The 19,212-nt window shown below is 55.2% G+C and overlaps 11 protein-coding genes across 11 annotated transcripts; 5 read left to right on the forward strand and 6 right to left on the reverse strand.

Annotated features, from left to right (window-relative positions):
• Positions 1-31: 31 nt before the first annotated feature.
• On the reverse strand, positions 32-3,574 carry L969DRAFT_94442 (uncharacterized protein; the record flags this gene model as incomplete). Its single annotated transcript, XM_014712493.1, has 6 exons — positions 32-1,988; positions 2,046-2,144; positions 2,199-2,290; positions 2,345-2,560; positions 2,611-3,476; positions 3,529-3,574. The coding sequence occupies 6 exons, from the start codon at positions 3,572-3,574 to the stop codon at positions 32-34; spliced, it is 3,276 nt and encodes a 1,091-aa protein (XP_014567979.1).
• A 153-nt stretch (positions 3,575-3,727) lies between these two features.
• On the forward strand, positions 3,728-4,619 carry L969DRAFT_48607 (uncharacterized protein; the record flags this gene model as incomplete). The annotated part of the gene is made up of 5 exons (XM_014712494.1): positions 3,728-3,795; positions 3,853-4,027; positions 4,082-4,372; positions 4,429-4,510; positions 4,573-4,619. The coding sequence occupies 5 exons, from the start codon at positions 3,728-3,730 to the stop codon at positions 4,617-4,619; spliced, it is 663 nt and encodes a 220-aa protein (XP_014567980.1).
• A 1-nt stretch (position 4,620) lies between these two features.
• On the reverse strand, positions 4,621-5,212 carry L969DRAFT_94444 (uncharacterized protein; the record flags this gene model as incomplete). Its single annotated transcript, XM_014712495.1, has 5 exons — positions 4,621-4,672; positions 4,724-4,811; positions 4,870-4,935; positions 4,994-5,104; positions 5,209-5,212. 5 exons carry the CDS (start codon positions 5,210-5,212, stop codon positions 4,621-4,623), a joined length of 321 nt encoding a protein of 106 aa, XP_014567981.1.
• A 141-nt stretch (positions 5,213-5,353) lies between these two features.
• On the forward strand, positions 5,354-5,969 carry L969DRAFT_23823 (uncharacterized protein; the record flags this gene model as incomplete). The annotated part of the gene is made up of 3 exons (XM_014712296.1): positions 5,354-5,383; positions 5,525-5,617; positions 5,682-5,969. The coding sequence occupies 3 exons, from the start codon at positions 5,354-5,356 to the stop codon at positions 5,967-5,969; spliced, it is 411 nt and encodes a 136-aa protein (XP_014567782.1).
• A 28-nt stretch (positions 5,970-5,997) lies between these two features.
• Positions 5,998-8,138, reverse strand: L969DRAFT_74481 (glycosyltransferase family 31 protein; the record flags this gene model as incomplete). The annotated part of the gene is made up of 4 exons (XM_014712496.1): positions 5,998-6,106; positions 6,171-6,581; positions 6,637-7,214; positions 7,257-8,138. The coding sequence occupies 4 exons, from the start codon at positions 8,136-8,138 to the stop codon at positions 5,998-6,000; spliced, it is 1,980 nt and encodes a 659-aa protein (XP_014567982.1).
• Positions 8,139-8,228: 90 nt separating this feature from the next.
• Positions 8,229-9,341, forward strand: L969DRAFT_87334 (uncharacterized protein). Its single transcript, XM_014712497.1, has 2 exons — positions 8,229-9,055; positions 9,106-9,341. The coding sequence occupies exons 1-2, from the start codon at positions 8,409-8,411 to the stop codon at positions 9,269-9,271; spliced, it is 813 nt and encodes a 270-aa protein (XP_014567983.1). The 5' UTR covers positions 8,229-8,408; the 3' UTR covers positions 9,272-9,341.
• Positions 9,320-10,731, reverse strand: L969DRAFT_94448 (uncharacterized protein; the record flags this gene model as incomplete). The annotated part of the gene is made up of 7 exons (XM_014712498.1): positions 9,320-9,420; positions 9,469-9,798; positions 9,855-9,987; positions 10,041-10,150; positions 10,202-10,391; positions 10,443-10,610; positions 10,666-10,731. 7 exons carry the CDS (start codon positions 10,729-10,731, stop codon positions 9,320-9,322), a joined length of 1,098 nt encoding a protein of 365 aa, XP_014567984.1.
• Positions 10,732-10,789: 58 nt separating this feature from the next.
• On the forward strand, positions 10,790-11,380 carry L969DRAFT_94449 (uncharacterized protein; the record flags this gene model as incomplete). The annotated part of the gene is made up of 3 exons (XM_014712499.1): positions 10,790-11,030; positions 11,077-11,254; positions 11,308-11,380. 3 exons carry the CDS (start codon positions 10,790-10,792, stop codon positions 11,378-11,380), a joined length of 492 nt encoding a protein of 163 aa, XP_014567985.1.
• A 73-nt stretch (positions 11,381-11,453) lies between these two features.
• On the reverse strand, positions 11,454-13,790 carry L969DRAFT_17305 (uncharacterized protein; the record flags this gene model as incomplete). Its single annotated transcript, XM_014712249.1, has 2 exons — positions 11,454-12,949; positions 13,001-13,790. The coding sequence occupies 2 exons, from the start codon at positions 13,788-13,790 to the stop codon at positions 11,454-11,456; spliced, it is 2,286 nt and encodes a 761-aa protein (XP_014567735.1).
• Positions 13,791-13,870: 80 nt separating this feature from the next.
• Positions 13,871-14,979, forward strand: L969DRAFT_87340 (uncharacterized protein). The gene is made up of 6 exons (XM_014712500.1): positions 13,871-13,926; positions 13,984-14,025; positions 14,076-14,189; positions 14,238-14,518; positions 14,567-14,728; positions 14,776-14,979. The coding sequence occupies exons 1-6, from the start codon at positions 13,919-13,921 to the stop codon at positions 14,967-14,969; spliced, it is 801 nt and encodes a 266-aa protein (XP_014567986.1). The 5' UTR covers positions 13,871-13,918; the 3' UTR covers positions 14,970-14,979.
• Positions 14,979-19,065, reverse strand: L969DRAFT_49347 (uncharacterized protein; the record flags this gene model as incomplete). Its single annotated transcript, XM_014712501.1, has 4 exons — positions 14,979-15,350; positions 15,400-15,708; positions 15,763-16,374; positions 16,420-19,065. The coding sequence occupies 4 exons, from the start codon at positions 19,063-19,065 to the stop codon at positions 14,979-14,981; spliced, it is 3,939 nt and encodes a 1,312-aa protein (XP_014567987.1).
• Positions 19,066-19,212: the final 147 nt, after the last annotated feature.

Genomic DNA, 19,212 nt, shown 5'->3' on the forward strand with positions numbered 1-19,212 from the left:
CCAGGGTTTGCATTTGCGCGGTTTCACACATCTAGTTTGCTGCACGCAGGAGATGCAGCGTAAAGCGATGCTCGCCACATTCGTTGATGTCCGTGGCGTCCGACTCCCAGAACGGTTGAGCTCCGTGAGGTAGCTGGCTGAAAGGCATGGGTACAGATTTGAGCGTCTTGAGGATATTGTCCGTCTGAGCCTGGATGAGCGCTTCGAGCGATGCCTCGTCAGCAGATTCGACTGTCTTGAAGTAGACATCGAGTACATCCGTCGCAATGCAGCCTGCTGCCTTGCGCGCTTTCTGGACTCGATTGACCAGCTCGCGAGCAAGTCCAGCTTGCTCGTCTTCGGCTCTGACAAGTGTGTCCAGCAAGGCCACGGCATCAAAGTCGGTATCGCTCAGGAATTTGCCATCGCCGCCTGTCTTTGCAGCTGAGAGCTCCACATAGCGGCTTGCCTTGAGATCTTCTCGCGTGAGAGCAATGCCGGCAACCTCGATCGATCCCGTATCGACGAACTTCTTGACCTCTTGCGAAGTCACATCAGGCAAAGCCTTCTTGACTTTAGCCATATCCTTGCGCAGCTTCTTGCCCAAAGTAGCCCAATCTGCTTGCACGGACCATCGAACCCCACATTTGTCCTCGTCGGTCGTCGTTGTCAGAAAGCGCAGATTGAGTTCGCCTGTGATGAAGCCAGACAGCTCTTGTAGATCATCAAGATATTGCTGTTCTGGGTGGTACACGATGAGCTCCCGCAAGGGCGTCCGCAGGCTGACGCGACAGGTATCACGCATTCGCCTGCCGAGCTCGATGACGGCTTGCAATCGCTTGACTTTGCGCTCGATGACCGGATCAAAGTACTCTTGACGAACTGTCGGGAACGGCAGAAAGTGGACCGAGCGGATGTCTTTGCCCATACCGAGCTCGTCTGTCGAAGTCGGCAAGAATTTGCGCAGCGACTGGTAAATGTTCTCTGTAATGAAAGGTGTAAAGGCAGACATGGTCCTGGACAGTGTCAGCAGAACTTCAAACAGTGTGTTGAGAGCATCGAGAGCGTCTTCGATCGACTCCGCGCCTTTCAGTCGTGACCTATTGAATTTGATGTACCAATTGGTCATCTCGTCGACAAGATCGAGCAATCGTGGCGTGACTGTATACAAGCGATAGGCTGCCATCTCTTCCGATACAAGCTGGATGAGCGACTGACATCGAGCAAGGATCCAGCGGTCCATGATGTTGGTGATCTTGCGATGAGGCTCGTAGACAAAATCGACGGATGACTCCACTTTGAGCAGATGGGTCTGTTGCAAGAAGAATCTGAACGAGTTGAGCCATGGAAGCTGCACGCGAGTGAGGACATCCTTGACGCCCGCTTCTCTGAATCGCAAGCTCTCGCCCCGAACGACAGGCGAGTTGATGAGGAATAACCTGACAGCATCCGCCCCGTACATGTTGATGAGCAGCGTCGGATCGGGATAGTTCCGCAGCTTCTTGCTCATCTTCTTGCCATCCTCTGCCAAGACGTGGCCACAAACGATGAGGTTCTGCCACGGCGCCGTGTCAAAGAGATGCGTTGCCAGCACGAGCAAGGTATAGAACCAGCCTCTCGTCTGATCTATTGCCTCTGAGATGAACTGCGCAGGGAAACTGGCTTCGAAGCGCTCCTTGTTTTCGAAAGGGTAGTGAACCTGCGCGTACGGCATACTTCCGCTCTCGAACCAGCAGTCAAAGACTTCTTCGATACGACGCAGACGTCCCTTGCCTTGCTTTGATGGTATCGTGATGTCGTCAATTTTGTCTCGATGGATGTCTGCCAACTGTCCGCAGCCAGATAACTCGTTGAGCTCGTCGATGGAGCCTACGCAGACCATCTCCTCGAGATCATCGCTGACCCAGATAGGCAACGGTGTGCCCCAGTATCGATTGCGAGAGACGTTCCAGTCGCGTGCATTTGCAAGCCAGCTCGAGAATCGTGCATCGCCAACGGACTGCGGCACCCTTCCTCAACGCCCTTTGATCAGCTCAATGTGTGCTCATTAAACTTGGCCGACTGACCATCGCGTGGCGTTGTTGTTGGCCAGCAGCTTGTCCTTGACTGGTTCTACGCTGACGAACCAGACTGGAATTGCTTTGTAGATCAGCGGAGTCCCGGATCTGTCCGTCTTTGATCAGCTCAGAAGAACTGCACGCATGGCAGACACAGCGTACCTCCAGCAAAACGGATAAGAGTGATTGATGGAGGATTGCACGATGAGACGCCCTCGTTCTTTGAGCAATTTCATAATGGCTTTGTCTGCCGCCTGCGGCAGTCATGACAATAAGCGATATCCTCACGTATTGCCATCCATGCGCACCTTTACATGCTGACCCTTGAAATCAGGCACTTCGTCCGTAAAGAGACCGCTACCATCGACAGGACACGGCGGCATCTCGTCTTTGCTGACGATGCCCTCGCGGATGCCGATACGGTGATCCTCATCACCGAATGCAGGCGCTTGGTGGACGATGCCCGTGCCGCTCGTCGCGGTGACGTACGTATCTGCGACGACCTTGAAACCTCTATCGCGGAACTGTACGGTCGTCACAAAACTATACAGGAGAGACCAAGATGCTGACTGACCTTGTCTACAAAATAGTCGAAGATGGGCTCGTACCTCCATCCGACCATTTCGGAGCCTTTGTAGACGCCAAGCTTGGTGAATTTCGCCTTTTTGGGATCTTTGTAGAGCGTCGTCAAGAGCTGATCACATAGTACAAAGGTCTGATCTTTCTCTGTGTCGTGGATCTTGATGTACGTCAGGTCGGGGTGGACACAAAGCGCAACATTGGACGGTAATGTCCAAGGGGTGGTAGTCCAAGCGAGCAGAAGCGTCTTTGGATCATCCACGAGCGGGAACGACACCGTCACTGCGGGATCGTCGACATCGCGATAATCTGAGCCGGCCTCAAAATTGGACAGCGGGGTGGTACAGGCGGTCGAATAGGGCATGACGCGCAGACCGCGATAGACGAGCTTCTTCTCCCAGAGCTGCTTGAAGACCCACCAGACAGACTCCATGAAAGTAGGCTGAAGTGTCTTGTAGTCATTGTCAAAGTCGATCCATCTGCCCATCCGTTCGACGGTCTGCCTCCATTCTGCAGAGTAGCGCATGACGATAGCGCGACATTCTGCGTTGTATCGATCGATACCCATGGCCATCACGTCTTCTTTGCCCGTGATGCCGAGCTTCTTGTCAATCTCGTGCTCGACAGGCAAGCCATGGCAATCCCATCCAAACCGTCGTTCTACATGGAAACCGTTCGAATGCGCAAAGCGAGTGACGACGTCTTTGACGGTGCCCATGAGCAGATGGCCATAGTGTGGCAGACCGGTTGCAAACGGTGGACCGTCGTAGAAGCTGAAGTCCGGCTTGCCCTCGCTCTGCCTCAGCGACTCTGCAAACGCATCAATTTCTTGCCAGTATGCCAGCACCTTTTCCTCCTCAGCTGTCGTGTCGAGTCAGCTGCCTACTCGGCTGTTTGGCAAGACGATGCATACCCGGGAAGGAGAATTGGGCCTGCGTATCATGTTCGGGCAACGGCATCGCAACGCTGACTCGGCGGCTGCTCGAAGCACGAACGAGAGCGCAATAAAATCCAGCGCGTCAAGTCTATTTGGATCGTGCCACGCAGCATCAGCGCATCAGCGCTTCAGCTGTCAACCGCTGCTCTTGCTCTCGACACTCAGCCGGCCGCCAATGGCCCGCAGACGACCACGCGCTCGCAAGAACGCGATCGGTCGAGCAGCGTGCTCCTTCGCGGCCCTGTGCGTGCATCAACCGAGCAACGCGTCCGGCCTATGCTGAGACGAGGATCTACACAGATCTACACTCTTTGCTGCCACAAGCCAAGCCTCGCCAGTCGCTACTCCCCACGACCGGAGAGCCTACTTGCCTAGCTTTGGCATGGGGTATGGCGCCAGCACGAGCGCGAACGCGACGGAAACCTATGTTTGCAAGCCGCTCAGTGCCTGTCAGACCTGTACGCCAGACGAGCTCGTATGCCCTTGCTCGATACCACCGTTGGACACGGTGCTGATCTACGAGAGACAGCATAATGACCCTGCGTGCGCACCCTATGGCAACAAGATCAGCCTGTCCTGTTTGTACGTGCCCGCCGATGCAGACTCGACTTTAGCACGCAAGAGACGAAGGAAGCGAGATGCGCAAGGACTCGCGGATGAATCCGTAGACGGAGAAGAGACAGAGAGTGATACGAGCATAGACGGAGAGGCAGACGAAGCGAGCAAAGCGATAGAACAGGGTCTGCTCGGCCAAGTCGAGTTAGACCGACCTTGCGCTCGCGTTGTAGCCAAAGAACGCGCAGACTTTGGCGAGTTCGTTGTAAGCAAGCCGCTTACAAACAAGGCCAATCTTCTGATGTCCGAACGCGCGCGCAGCTATGCAACGTCGCGTTTGCCTTGCTAGGATTGGGCGTACTGTCGTTCAGACAGAGAAGTCTAGCGGCTCAGCAGTATCTCCGTCTGGCGGCACGCATTGGCATTCCTGTCTCTGTCTGATCGTTGTTGTCGTATGCAGTCCAGGTTCGCACAGAAGAGATGCAAGCGAGTACATGAGGAGCATAAAGTGATCTAGAAGACCAATGCGGCACCCTTTGTCTTCTTGTCACCACCGAGCTCGAAGCTGCATGACATCGTGAGCTTGTACGAACCAAAGGCGATGGAAGTGACTGACTGCTTGCAACGCTTGAGCGCCATCTGCGCCTTGTACTTGCACACGGTGCACTCTAATCTCAGCACGACTTTCTTTGTCGTCTTTGCCTCTGCGCCAGAGATACGGGAATGAGCGGCCGCGAATCTCTTGTCCGATGGAGCACGCACTCTTGTGGAAGACAGGCTTCGTTTGACCACCATATCCAGACTGCTTCCTGTCATATCGCCTCTTGCCTGCAACATCGCCCACTGTCTCAGCTCACGGTCCGTGGAGCGTGCGCATGATGCTTGCCTTGGGCGACAGTGGAGGCCTTGCCAGTCTTGTACTGGGTGACCTTGTGAGGCGTGTGCTTCTTGCACTGTTTGCCTTTGCAGTATGTCCTGCGAGTCTTGGGTACGTTGACTGAGCATTGTGATCGATAGCATGAGCAAGCGGCGTCGGTCGAGCAGAGAGCGATGAAGATGCACGATCAGCGCATGCTACCAAGCTCCTGTCGGGTGGCTTACCCATACTGACAACGATACAGAACTTGGCTCGATGGTCAGTGAGGTGGCTGCCCTACAGCAGAATATTCATCTGAAAATGTTGTCAACTGAATTTACAACGCGGCAGCCACACCAGCAAGCCCAGGGAAGTCAGCGATCAATCACCATGAGCGCAAGCGAGCCAAAGTCGTTCAAGGTATGTCAGAGCCAGTCGGCATTCGACGCTTGCTAGGGCCAACCAGAGACCGGTCGCAACCCTAGCATGCTCGTCTTGCTCGACCTGGCGCACTCTCACTGGCCGAGCGAGTGCTGACTTGCCTGTCCGTCTTTTGCACAGAGGTTCGTCGAAGTCGGACGGGTCGTCCTACTCAATGCCGGTCCGCTCGAAGGCAAGCTAGCCGTCATCGTCGAGATCATCGACCACAACCGAGTCAGCCTCTTCGTGCAAACCTCCGATCAATGAACATGGGTGCTGATGCTTGGGGAGTGAGCAGGCACTCATCGACGGACCCACAACGGGCGTAGCCCGACAAGCGTTCCCCTACAGACGCATGGTCCTCACCCCCTTTGTGCTCAACAAGCTCACCCGTGCTGCCGGTTCGCCCATCGTCAAGAAAGTCTGGGAGGCCTCCGGTGTCGATGAGAAGTGGAACCAGTCTGCCTGGGCCAAGAAACGTGCTGCCATTCAGAAGAGGCGGCAAGCGGGCGACTTTGAGCGCTTCGAGCTCATGCTCCTCCGCAAGGCGCGCTCGAGAGCCGTCGGCAAAGGCAAGCGCCACTGAGCATCACGCGGGTGCCAAGCTGAGCCTCTCATCTGATTGCAGAGATCAAGACGAAAGCATGATCTGATGTCTGTTGCCATACCGTCCGATTGTTCATGTCACAGTCTCCGAGACATTGCAATCGTGCTTCCGCTGTACTGCAATGGTTCTTACAAGAATGCTACACACAACATCTCTCATCTTTGGACTGATATCTATGACTGCAGCTTGAATGCCTCCGTGGTAGGCTGCCAGATCACCTGGATCATCTCGCCAAGTTGGTTGTGATGTCTCATCAGGAGTGAAGGAAGTGCAAAGCTAGGATCTCGGATTTGCTTGATCATCGTCAATAGGTAGGAAGACTTGTCGGTAGCTTCCAAGGGGGGTCGCACAGGATCATATAGCTCTCGATCAGGTGCCCATGTCCATTCGATCTTCTCTAGATCCGATGCCGTGAGCGGCTCCTTGTAGAGCGTGACCGAGTAGCCCAGCGTGATCATCGTTCGATTTTCGTCGAACAAGTATCGTCTGCCCCAGTTATGACCACCGAGCTGACGAGCGGTAGAGAGCATGAGGAGCACAGACTGTAGCCGATCGCGTCGGTAGTGCTCTGTATCTTGCCAAATCGAGAACCTGGCGCGCAATCTCATATATAAGCATCGAGCAAGTGAGGGATAGGAGGACATACCACGCAAGCCAGTGATGCAGCGTTGTGATCGCGAGACCAGCCTCGAAGTAACCCGTGTTATCTGGACCGAAATCCATCTGGCGCATTGTGCTCTCGACTTGCATGAACGAGGTAATGGGCTTGCCGATCATGTACTCTGCGCAAGCTGCAACGATGCCATCGCCTCCGAAGATTGTCTTTCCGCGGCTCAGGCATTCTGCGGCAATGTCAGGCTTGTTCATCGCCTCGACCATCGCCTGACTGAGCGCAATACCTGCCCCGCCATAGCCGAACACGCCCCAGCCATGCAAGGCTTCTTTCGATTCACTTAGCCCGCCCACAAAGTGCTTCTCTGCAGGGTCGTACTGGCTCAAGATACTGAGCAGGCCGGAGAAGTTGATGATGGCTGTATCGTCGTCAAGAAGGATGAACCATTTTTTGCCGTGTCCTCTAGCTCTGTCCTGCTCGTCGTTCTCCCAAGCGCGCAGGACGAGCTGGAAGAACCGCTCCTCGTATCGATCTGCAAGTTGGTCGTTGTAGACTAGATCTAGACCGATTCTACTCGCAAGTGCAAGCGTGCGATTGCCGATCACGTCCTGCTCTGAAATCTCGGCGAGCACATTTGCATGATCGCCTCTGACCTGTCGGTTTTGCCGCTTATGCGCTTCTTGGAAGGGCGACTCATCAGCTTGGGCCAGCTCCTCAAGTTCGACCCCATCGTCTTCAAAGGGCTCATCCGTCAAATCACTGTCCCATCCTTCTGATGGAACTGCTATTGGCTGCTTGAGAATCAGAATCCTTGGCGTCGGGCCTTGTGCTAATGTGCCATTCGAGGTATGATCGACAGCTGAGAGAGCTACATCTACGCTCGAAGCCGGGGGCAATGACGCTGCCCAGACATTGAGGAAAGTCTCGACTCTATGTGGCTGTGTGGCGAGGCAGAGCATGACTTCGTCTGGCTGAACAGTCGCCTTCAGGGCAGCTGCATCCGTGTCTATGCTGGGTATATAGTGCGCTTGACATGCGGCGTCATCGGCAAAGTCTACCGAAAGCGGTTTGTCAGGCTGGTCAATGAGCGAGAGGCCAGATCTATTGCGGGAGATGAAGGTACGCTCTGATGGCTCGGAAAGCAAGTCCTCGGTCGTATTGAGAGCGATGAGTACAACGGTGGGTATCCTGCCATCGCTCGATGTATGCCCTTGTGGCACATCGACCGAACTCTGACCGCGACCGCAAGCGAGATGAGTGGTGGCATGAGTCCTGCCGAGCGCTTGCTTGGCTTTGTTCGTTGCAGGTGGAGCATAGACAGACTGTATGCTCGTCTTGATCGAGTCGTGATGTGCGCCCGCAGCAAAAGCGAGCACTACGACGAAGCTCAGAACAGCGAAACCGATGAGTTTGCGGAATCGAGCTTGATGGTGTACCACCGGTGTTGCGTTAGACGATGCTGAGCTCCTGTGACTCTGGCGCAGCAAGTTGACTGCCTCATCCCGAATGGAGTCCTCTTCCTCATACGAGCTCATCGTCTTCCGTCGGCCATCCTCGCAGATCGTGTGACGAGATTCGTTCGGATCTCTGAACAGAGTATAGAGCCAGCCGCCGCGCTTATTATTGGCAATGGATCGAACAATGGGGCGAACCAGCTGATCTCCAAACTTTCTGTCTGCTCTGCGCTCGTGCGCGCGTGTTAGCGTCGGCCGAACGTGCAGGTCCACCCCCTTTCGACCTCGTGCTTCTACATCCATGTTTCCGGTCCATCTTCTCAGACACGTAACTTGAGCCAGCCAACGACAATGTGGGTTCTCGTCACCGCGCTCACACTAGGCTTGTACGTCTCAACAAGCTCGGCGTCGGTCTACCTACCCATCAGAGAGCCCGCGGTTTGCCCTATCGCTGCTAGCTGCCCGGGAGGTAATGCCGGCGTGAACACATGCTGTACCCCTCTGCGCTCCTCTGGCGGCGTGCTCGCCCTGTCTACTCAGTTCTGGTCCGCCCAAGGACCGAGCGATGCCGCAACATTGCACGGTCTCTGGCCGGATTTCTGCAACGGCAGCTACCCTCAGTACTGCGACGACGGTCGAGACGTTTCCGGTTCTGCCATCCGATCGATCTTGCAGAAGTACAATCAGGTCGCTTTGCTGGCTTTCATGGACAAGTACTGGCTCGGTGAACCGACGGCAGGTCAGAGTGCCATTTCTGCCAATGATGATTTTTATAGCCACGAGTTCGAGAAGCATGCGACGTGTACGCCATCGTTCGATCTGCAATGCTATGGCAATGCCAATAGGACGGAGACGAGCATCGTGGACTTTTTCAACACCGCGGTGGGGTACTACCAGCGCTTCCCGACTTACCACTTCCTTACGAGCAGAGGTATCAGTCCCTCCACCACGGAGAACTACACACTCGGTCAAGTACAGTCTGTCCTGAGAAGCTACACGTTTGTTTGCTCAGAGTTTATAGAGTCACCAAAGCTGACACTTGCGATAGGGGTGGCAATGCAACGCTGAACTGCGTCAACGGCGCACTGTCGGAGATCTGGTACTCGTTCTATTTCTACGGTCGCATACAAGACTATGCCTACAGAGGCGTCGACGCAACTTACGCCGGCTCGTGCCCAGCCTCATTCAAGTGGCTACCCAAAAGCGCTCTATGAATGACGTTGCGCATATTTGTACATCGACACAACACGGATGCACACTGATTATAGCTGATTGCGTTTGCTTGCTGTCCGTTGATACGGCCTGAGAACCCACTCTATATCTGCGTCCGCCTGCTCGATCGTGCCTTGCCGGATCTCATATGCTAGAGATCGCTCAACACGATGAAAAGCAGGTCTCGCAAGAGACTTACCACGCATTTCGAAACGAGGCCCCACTTCGGCTAGTTGCACCTCTTTGTGCGACGATTTGACAAAGATGTGATGTCTGAACGAGATGAAGTCGCCTTCGTTCGCAAAGGTCATTGTCCGGGTTGCGTCTGGCTTGGGCACAGGGAAGAGATGTTTGAGCACACTCTGTATGCGGTTGCCGAGCTTGGAAGAGAAATTGTCGAAAATCAGATGAGGGTATTGCTCCGAGACGGTCGAAGTGCTGAACGAGGTCGTATCGTGACGCAAGACGACATTGTGTAGAGTGAACAGCGTCGTAGGTCCATGCGGGAAGTGGGACACGATCATCGCATCTGCGTTCCCTGACGCGTGAGTTGCTGCAAGGTAGCAAAGAAGCAAGCAGACTAGCCTGGCACGCCTCGATGCTCGTGCAAGACGACGAGATCGGTGACATTGTTCGCGCGGCAGGCTTCTGCCAGCTCTCGCATGACCGCATTGCCTCTGTTGAGTCGGTGAGCATTGGGCAAGACCAATCGCATTTCCTGCCATCCACATCTGTCAGCGTGGGCGTGCCCGTCTGCAGGACAGGCCGGACCTTTGCGAACTGGGCAAGCCGACTACTAGGATCTCGGGAAGTTGTGACGACGATGTTGGGATCGTACAAGCCCGCCTGAGAGTACTCGTCATCAATGTGCGTACTGGGCTCTGTCGAGTGATGTCAGCTTGATTGCGAAGGTATGGGGCTGTCGTGCTTGCCTGCCTGACTGTTGTCATACTTGAGATCCTTCTCTAGACCTTCCTGGTCCTTGCGCAGATCTGAGGGCACAGCTTTCCCCCTGGCAAGTGCATCTTTGACTTTTTGCTTCCTCTCCCAGATCTGCCGCTCTTGCGTCTCTAGCGCTTTCTTGTACAGATACTCTCTGCGCTGGCGAGTCTGCCGCCGGATCTGTAGTGAACATACGTCAGATGTGAGCACTGTGACAGCTCTGCCACTGACCATCTCACTCCGAGCCTGTCCCTCCCAGATCGCGTCAATTTTTCGACGGCGAGACTCTCTGCTGGACGTCATCACGACCCCAGCGGTGATGCCCTCCATACGTCTCCTCTCTGCCTCATTGCTCGCGATCGCACCCTTTGTCGTCGCACCGGGAGAGCCGAGCGCGTACTACTCACTCAAATGGTCCCAGTGTGTCATGAAATGCCCAGTCTTGCCCGGCTACTCTGAACGAACTGTCTACGACGTCGTCGCACCGGGCTTCACTCAAGTCAGAGTAGAGCCCAGCCATTATCCCTCGACGGGTTGTGGGATCACTAGAGTCGGGCAGGATTGGCAAAGGTCCGACCATGTTTGGCTTATCCTTGTTGACAGTGGAGCAACGAACGAGCCGAGTACGTCAAGACGCCGACATGCTCCATCGAAGGCTCAAGCTATGGCCTGAGAGGAATCGACAAGACCTGCGAAGTTTGCTGGCCAATTGCACAGAGCTCACACGGTGGGCCGCCGGTCATACGTCAGAGCCGCCACCGCTGACAGGCTGCCCATCAGATACCTTTGTCGATGCCTGCTGCACGCGTTCTCTTTGCAGTATGGCTCTCGTTCGCCGACTGCCCGTATGCTGACGTGATCACAGTGAAGTCAATTATGGGCTTCGCGCCTAAGCAGAACCGTAAGCCGTCCTTCGTTACTTCGCTGTCAGGATGGCCTACTCGTAAGCCCGCAGGTCATTTCGACCCACCAAATGTCTTTGCACGAGTCAGGTGTATGATCGGTGCTCCGCCATGCCATCGCGTACCCGAAAGAGGTCTCGAGTCAGCACACCACCGGAGCTCTAAGTGAACGGGCTGATGGTCGACGCCTGCAGGATTCCGTGCCAATTTGTGTCACCCGAAGACAGAGAAGTCCCCTTTTGCAGCGTCAGGGACTTCTATACATGACCGAGCTCGTGTGATCGCATGCATGTCGAAATCTCGCGGGCAATGCGTTGAGATCTGCATTGCATGATTGTGACTAGCGTTCTCCCTTTGGCTCTTTCGCGCTCGCTCCCTTGCCCCATTTCCCGCTACCTTTGCCCCAATCTGCCACTCCCCAAGCATGCACAGGCGACAAGACTGGTTTCTCGAGCGCGTGCGTATCGCGCATATCCGTCAGCGTCGGATCGGGCCCATCGGACTTTCGCCGTCTGACCTGTACTGTTGGATGGTCAGGCATGCCATCTGGGAAGCGTAGCTTGATGCTATCGGGCGTGAGGTGATCTGCAGAAGCAGGCAGCTGATACTTCCCCGTGCCTACTTCGACAACGGGCCCAATCGACCCGATCGGCTCCATAGGCTTGCGTGTGGGCTTGGTCAGCAACGCGTCGACTTCTTTTTCCCAGCTGCGAGCGCTCGGCGGCATGGGTGCATGTACAGCCGATCGCAGATATTCCGGCGAGGTGAGCTCGTGGAGTCTACTGACCGCTCGCTGGAAGCTAAAGCGTTCGTCCTGACCGGTGAAGATACTCAGGTCTTGGAATGCCGGCGCAGCCGCAGAAGGATGCGGCACTTGGGGCTGACTGAATTGCAATGCTGGTCTGAGCGTCTCTGCCAGTACTTGCGCTTTGTCATAAGACCTCGTCTGCGCTGTCTGATCGTATGAGGCGACATTGGGTCGGTAGGGCGCCTCGAGATCTTGAGCGACTTCTGATATCATTTCCTGTGTTACGGAATCGAGCGTGCGCTGGGCTTCTTCTGCTTGCGTGTCGCCTTCGTAAATGCGATCAGAGGAGAAAGGGTGGTCATTACCCGAGGAAGTCAACACATCATCTAGCCCGAGCAAATCCGCCTGCCTCTTGCGCCCCTGATACTTTTGCGCATCAGGAAAGAAGAGACTGTCGATCTCCGCGGCTGCACTACAGATCAAGCGCACTTTGGTCTCGTAGAGCGAATCGAGGAGCGTGATGAATCTTCTGGCTTCATTCTTTGCTGCTACTGGGATGGTGGGCACCTCGTCGATGATAAAAGTGTGATAGCGGCTCGCAAGCGACAGATAATCGGCGGGTCCGAGAGCGCGCAGGCAAAGATCTGCCCATGTGAATCGAGCAACGCCTTCATGCGCCCAGGGAACGACGACTCGGCGACCGTAGACTTTGAAGACGTCCTCGCCGCCTCGCGATGGATCGTGCACGACTGTTCTGACGGCTGTCTCGAAATGGTCCCTCTCGGCAGGCAGATACCACGTCTTTTCCTGCCAGACACTCTCTTTGGCAGCTTCAGCATCTTCCTCTGTTCGCCTTTCTCGCCGCCAGTCTGTGGAGGATCGGAGCTCGATGACGGGACACTTGATCTGTAGTGCAGATAGGAATGCTTGTATCTGATCGCGCTGTACGCCCTGTTGGTAAAGATCTTCTGGCAGTCGATTGGATGTGCCGACGACGACGCCGCCGAGACGCCAGTAGTAGTCTATCACTCGTCGCAGTAGACCTGCGCCTGCTACATCTACCAGCTGTACTTCATCGAATGCTAAAACTGCCCATCATATCCATCAGCTCGTATTCTCCACTGCGACAGTCGACTTACTGAAACCTTCATCCCGGATGAGATCGCGGGCTATGGTGGCCAGCACGAACTCGCGCTGCAGGCGGGGATCGTTGGGATCGAGACCGCCTGCGAAGACGGATCGCCAGCCTTTGGTGATGGCGAGCGCCTTCATCTCCTCCCGTCTTGACCAAGGATAGCCTCCCTCGGCTGTTGCGGTTTCGTTCATTCGCGCTTCCTCAACATCCATCGAGAGCTGCTTCTTCTGCAGATCCTGGAACACGCGATGGTAGAGCGAGAGCAAGAAGTGGTGGTAGTGTCGTCTTATTTTATGAGGTGTAGGTAGGGAGGCGAAGAAAAGGTCCAACATCATCGATTTGCCCGTTCCTGGTGGACCGGTGAGCAGGAAGCCTTTGGGCGTCTCGTCGTCGTCCGATTCGTGCGCGTTGAAGACCTTGACGAGCGCTCTCTGCCGCTGCTTGAGACTCATGCTCTCTATCAGACGGGACTCAGTCTGGGTCTCCTCGTCGGACAAACCCCAGAATGCGCCAGATCGGTCGCTGGGTGCTTTCGAAGTCGTCGGCATAGAGTCGAGCAACATGAGCAGATGCAACGGCGGCCGATAGTCCATCAGCCGCTGCGTGACTTTCCTGATCTCGGCCAGCGCCCTGATCTGCTGCTCATCTTGCCGCAGCTTTCCTGATCGGACCATCTGCTGATAGATGACCAGAGGATCGGTCACCTGAAGCGCCGTCGAGAGCTCGCGGGCGCCTGTGAGCTTCGTGGCGCATGCTCGACGAGATAGCGCAGCGCCACAGGTGCATCTGAGCATGTTGTCGGTGAATTAGCGATAGAGCTCCGGCTGGTGACGACACGAGTGCGATCGAAGTGATCGACCGCGTTCTGCTGCGACGTCGTCGACCACCACGCACGACGGCCAGAGGGTCAACGCCAGCGAGCATGTCGGGGCAAGCAGTCACCCCCTCATCTGTGAGTGCCTACTGACAGTCATGAGAGGCTCGCAGGCGCACGCAGCAGCTCTACTTGGACCCAGACATCAGGAATTGGTCCGTCAATCGCGCACTCGACTGTTCCTATCTTATCGTCTCTTTCACAGGGTCCTGATACCCATCACGATTGTCATGCTACTCGTTGGCTTGCTGCGACATTATGTAGTCTCGCTGCTCAACTCACCGCCTAAGCCATTGCCGCTCAAAGCCTTACGCGAGCAGTTCGTCCACAGCAATACATGCGCCATGTGCTGACGCGATTGCCTCAGACGTCTGCTGACCCGGTCCAATCTGCTGAGAACGTATGCCAATCAGCTCAGTCCGGCAGCATTCCAAGCGCGCAAGGAAGCGCTGGGCCAAGCACTAGAATCGGGCGATTACCTCAAAGCGCCGCCTAATCCAGATGGTGCCTCTGCACCTCCCAACCCGCTCTCCGATCCTGCCATGATGGAAGGCATGATGGGCGGGCTGAAGAAGCAGATGGTCATGATGGTCCCACAAACGGTCATCATGGCCTGGATCAATTTCTTCTTCAATGGCTTCGTCCTCAGTAAGCCATTGTCGCGTCTCACTCTCCGCCCAACTTACTTTGCCTCAGTCCGACTGCCATTTCCACTCACTATACGCTTCAAGTCGATGCTACAACGAGGTATAGATACCCAAGACATGGACGTCACTTGGGTCTCTTCGCTTTCCTGGTACTTCCTCAATCTCTTTGGCCTTAATTCGGTCTATCAGCTCATATTGGGCGAAGAGAACGGTATCAACATCCCAGGCTTTTCGAGCTCGCGCTGACCGCTCTCGCAGCTGCGGATGGCACTCGAGACATGCAAGCGATGGGCGCAATGGGTGGAGGCATGATGGGCGGCATGCCCGGAGCGCCTGCTCAAGACTTTGTCAAGCTTTTTGCAGCAGAGCGAGAAAATTTAGATCTGGTAGACCATGTGTGGATAGGCAATGATGTCGAGCAGAGGTTGCTTGCAATGTACGGGATGCAATGATTTGACACTCTACTGCGTATAATCATCGTCTCCTTCATTCTCGCCGACCGCGTCTTCGTCGTCCGATTCAGACATTCTATCGACGATCTTGGAAAGCAGTGTCGCCTTCATACGCTTCTCAACGAGCTCCTCGTTGCCTTCGCCAGCGAGCGAGGCGGCTAGAGAGACTTTAGATGTGTCCCTGGTATCATCGCTCTTTGAGATCTCCTGGTCGAGTGCTAGCTTCGTCTGACCGAGACTGTGCATGTCTTCCTCGATGGTTTGCTTTGTGATGAAGCGATAGACAGTCACGTCCGAGGTTTGACCGATCCGGTACGCTCGATCCTCAGCCTGCTTGTCGTTGTGAGGATTGAAATCTTGGTCCCATAGTATGATCGTGTTCTGCTCTTGATCCATCAGCTCGTATTCTGCGAGGCCGCCAAAAACCTACAGCAGCGACGAGATTGAGGCCGAGACCGCCAGCACGGGTGGATAACAGGAAGACGGTAATCTCGGGATCATTAGTGAAATCATCGACCATTCCTTGCCGTTCGACGACCGACGTCTGACCGGTCAGCTTGAGATACCGCATATCCATCGTGTCCATGATCGATTCGATGATGTCCAGCACCTGCGTGAATTGCGAGAAGAGCAGGACGCGGTGGCCTTTTGCCTTGAGGCCCGGCAAGAGCTGCTGTAGCTTTTTGACCTTGCCCGCCTCCATCCATTGCGTATCGCCGAGCCGATACTTTTGCAGATGCTGCAACACCGCGATAGCATCAGCTAGCCCAATGATTTTGCACACGAGGCCTACCTTGTATGGCTCGCAGAAGCGATGCAATTCAAAGTCGGTCATGATCTCCATATCTTCGACTATGAGTGCTTCACTGCGATCGTGGAATTCGACCTCCCGTAAGCAGTCGCGAGCCATGGCGCGAATCTTCTTGTCGGTATACAGCCGGCGAAAGAGCATCGGATGATTTGCCGCTTTGCGTAGATCCATGATAATGTTCGACGACGCATCAGATGGTCCACCGATGCGTTTTGGCGTCGTCTTGACTGTCTTCTGCGTCTCGACAGGAGCAGCCGGAGCGGCGCCAGCTTGCGTGCCAAGTAGCTTTGCATCGGCTGCTCGCATGGACTTTTTAGACCGCCGCAAGGTCTCGCGATATACTTCCTTTTGCAAGGACGTCATATCGCAATATTCGACAATCTCAATCTTCTTTGGCAGATCTGTGAGAACCTGCAGCTTTTTCCGGCGCAGGACGAAGGGTGTCATGACGCGCTTGGCGGCTTCTATGCGCTTCTGAGACAATAAGCCTTGCGACAGCAAGCCTTGCTGAGCATCGGCAGGCAATTTGAAGATTGCTTTGAAGGCTTCAGATTTGTCAAGGAAGATGTCGGGCAAGATGAACGCAAGCAGTGACTGTATGACGGTAAGGCCAGCAAGCATCAGATGCATCCTGCTTACCAAGAGCTCTTGAAGATTGTTTTGCAAAGGCGTGCCGGTCAGTAAGCATCTCCAATTGACATGAATGTCCATGAGCTCTTTGTATTTCTTGCTCATGCTATTCTTGAGCTGATGCCCCTCGTCATACGTGCACGTCTCGAAGCGCATCTTCCGCAAAAATTTGCGGTCGTCCGGACCGCTAGTCGAAGTCTGATATGTCGTGATGACTACGTCGAGGTCTTTTGCCTCCCGATACTCGGCTCGTTGCACGGCGCGTTCGGCGAGTGTGCCGTAATATGTCGCGACATTTAGCTCTGGCGCAAACCTTGCAAACTCTCGAGACCAATTCTCTAGAGTCGACGAAGGCACAATGATGAGATGAGGCCCGGGCGAGCCGATGTCTTGCAGATGCGCGAGTAGCGCAATAATCTGCGCTGTCTTCCCTAAACCCATCTCATCCGCGAGAATGCAGCTTGTCTTCTTCTTGTACAGCAAATTGAGCCAATTGACGCCTAAGATCTGGTACGATTTGAGCTGTACGTCTTTGGAGAGCGATTTCGGTTGCTCGCGCATGTAGCCGTCGAAGGCCGCCTTGACATCTGCTCGGGCTGAGGCCTGGGTGCTCTGCAAGTATGCTTCCTCATTAAACGTCGTCAACTGGGTAGCACCAGAATCGGTATCGGGCGTGCTGGCGCGCGACGTGCCCGAGCTTGCAGCGACGCTTGAAAGGTATGTTTTCGGTCTGGCACTGTCTGCGCCTCTCCAGATGCGCATCGTCTTTGACACCTGGTCGCCGATCGTTTCGCATTTTTTGAATATCTTGTCTACTGCCACGTAGCTGTTGGCAAGATCGGCATAATTCTCGTAGATCTTCGTGCTGACGCCCTTCGTAGCCTTGAGCTTGGCGAGAATGTCTTGTGTGCTCTCAAAGGGCCGCAGACTGAGCAGGATCTTGAGTGCTGCAGGTTTGATAGAGATGACGTCTGCCAATAATTCGGATGGCGAGTCGTTGAAGAATTGCAGGACTTCTGCAGCGTCGACGCCCTCCTCGGAGTCCGCTCTCGCGTCCGAGTCGCCCTCCTCAAACTCATCTTCCTCGCTCTCGCTTTCTATCTGCCGCTTCACGAGCTTTCGCTTCGGCGCCGGCTGCTGAGGCGAGCTCCGTTGAGCCATCGATTGAGGCTGATGGCCATTCGAGTGCAGGTTCTGCGGAGAAGGATGTCCGTTCTGTCTCGGCCGCGCAGGCGACGGGACGGCGTGTTTTCGAACCATGGTGTTGACAGTTGGGATAGGAGGCGGCGGTCTAAAGCCAGCTATCCGGCCATCGGCGGGAGGGGAATAATATGCAGCTCCGCTACGACCGAGCGGGTTGATGTATCCGCCGGGCTGCTGATACATAGCGCTAGACATGTGCGGATGCACATGTATCGGAATCGAGGGCTGGCCGAGCTGATGCTGGGTCGCACCATATTGGCCTAGCTGAGGTGAATAGTGATACTGCGATAGTTGCGCTTGCGGGTTTTGCTGTGCATAGGGAGGCGCGTAATTGACAAGAGGCACATTGGATTGCTGCCTCATCGCCATTTGCCTCTGATGTTCCTGTTGCTGAAGCTGCTGCCTGTGCATTTGCGCCTGCTGCGGCTGCATTGAGAATTGTTGTTGATCCCGCACCGGCTGGGTGGGTGAGGAGTGTTGCCGCTGCACCGCAGAAGTATGCGCATTAGCTATCGGCTGCAAAGGTGAGCTATCGTCGTCTATTATCTTGCGGTGCGCTACTTGAGGCCGTCTGATGGGTGGATTGCTGATCGATGGCAGGCCGCTGTCCGGAGACGACGCGGCGACTGCGGGCCTGCGCATCTGATCGCCGCTTAGCAGATTCCGTTGAAGATCTGACGAGCCGACAGGCTGAGGCGAAAGATGCTTCAGTCTGCCGTTCTGAGCTGGCACTGTCGCAGTCTGCAACATCTTGTCCCTCGAGCTCGATCGTTGTAGCTTGGTCACGCGTGCTTCAGGCAGATCTTCAGAAGTCGGACTAGTCACATGCGGTGCATCTTCCGAGACTGGCAGATCGACCTCACTGGCAGATTGGCTTCTCGAGCGAGAAGGGCCGTTCGAATGCGATCTCGATCGTGATCGCGCTTGTAGATCGTCCTCGCGCATCAATCGCTTTCGTGGCGGCATCTTTGACGCTTGCTCAGTCTTATCGCTCGAGAGCTGAGGCTTTGCAAGACTGGCGTGCGAACGAAAACTATCGAATTCGTCCGTCAGTCCTGCGCCACGCTTGCTTGCATTCGTGCTCGCAACAGCGGGACGCATGCTCGTCGGCCTATGAGCCGAATATAGATGTTCTTCGCCTGGACGTATGAAGCCGCCCGATGCGCTGACGTCAGGCTGGGGAGGAGGAGCTGCAAAGAAATGTGACGCGGTCGCGTTCGCAGCCGCGACTGCACTGGGATCGAGATCTTCCGGCCTGACGGCTTTGACGGTAAGATGCCGTCGTCTGGCAGGTTGCGTGCCGTCTTGCGGGTAGTCAGCAGGTCTGCTGAATGGCTGATGAGCCTGGTATTGAGCATGAACTGGCGAAGGCGAGGCGAGTGATTGCCCGGCCAATTGGCCCGATGAGCGCTGATTGATCATAGCCGAGAGCGCTGCAAGCATGCCAGACATCAGCACCGTGCCCTTTGAACCTGTGTGGACTGCTGAAAGGCAGACGAAACTGTTGCGAAAGGCGTCGGCATCCGGGCATGACTACGCTTTACGCGTCACATGGCAGGCCGTTCGAACCCCAGCTTGGCAGCCTCTCAGATGGCAGTC

This window comes from Mixia osmundae (genome assembly GCF_000708205.1).
Source record: "Mixia osmundae IAM 14324 unplaced genomic scaffold scaffold_5, whole genome shotgun sequence".
Classification (NCBI taxonomy): domain Eukaryota; kingdom Fungi; phylum Basidiomycota; class Mixiomycetes; order Mixiales; family Mixiaceae; genus Mixia; species Mixia osmundae.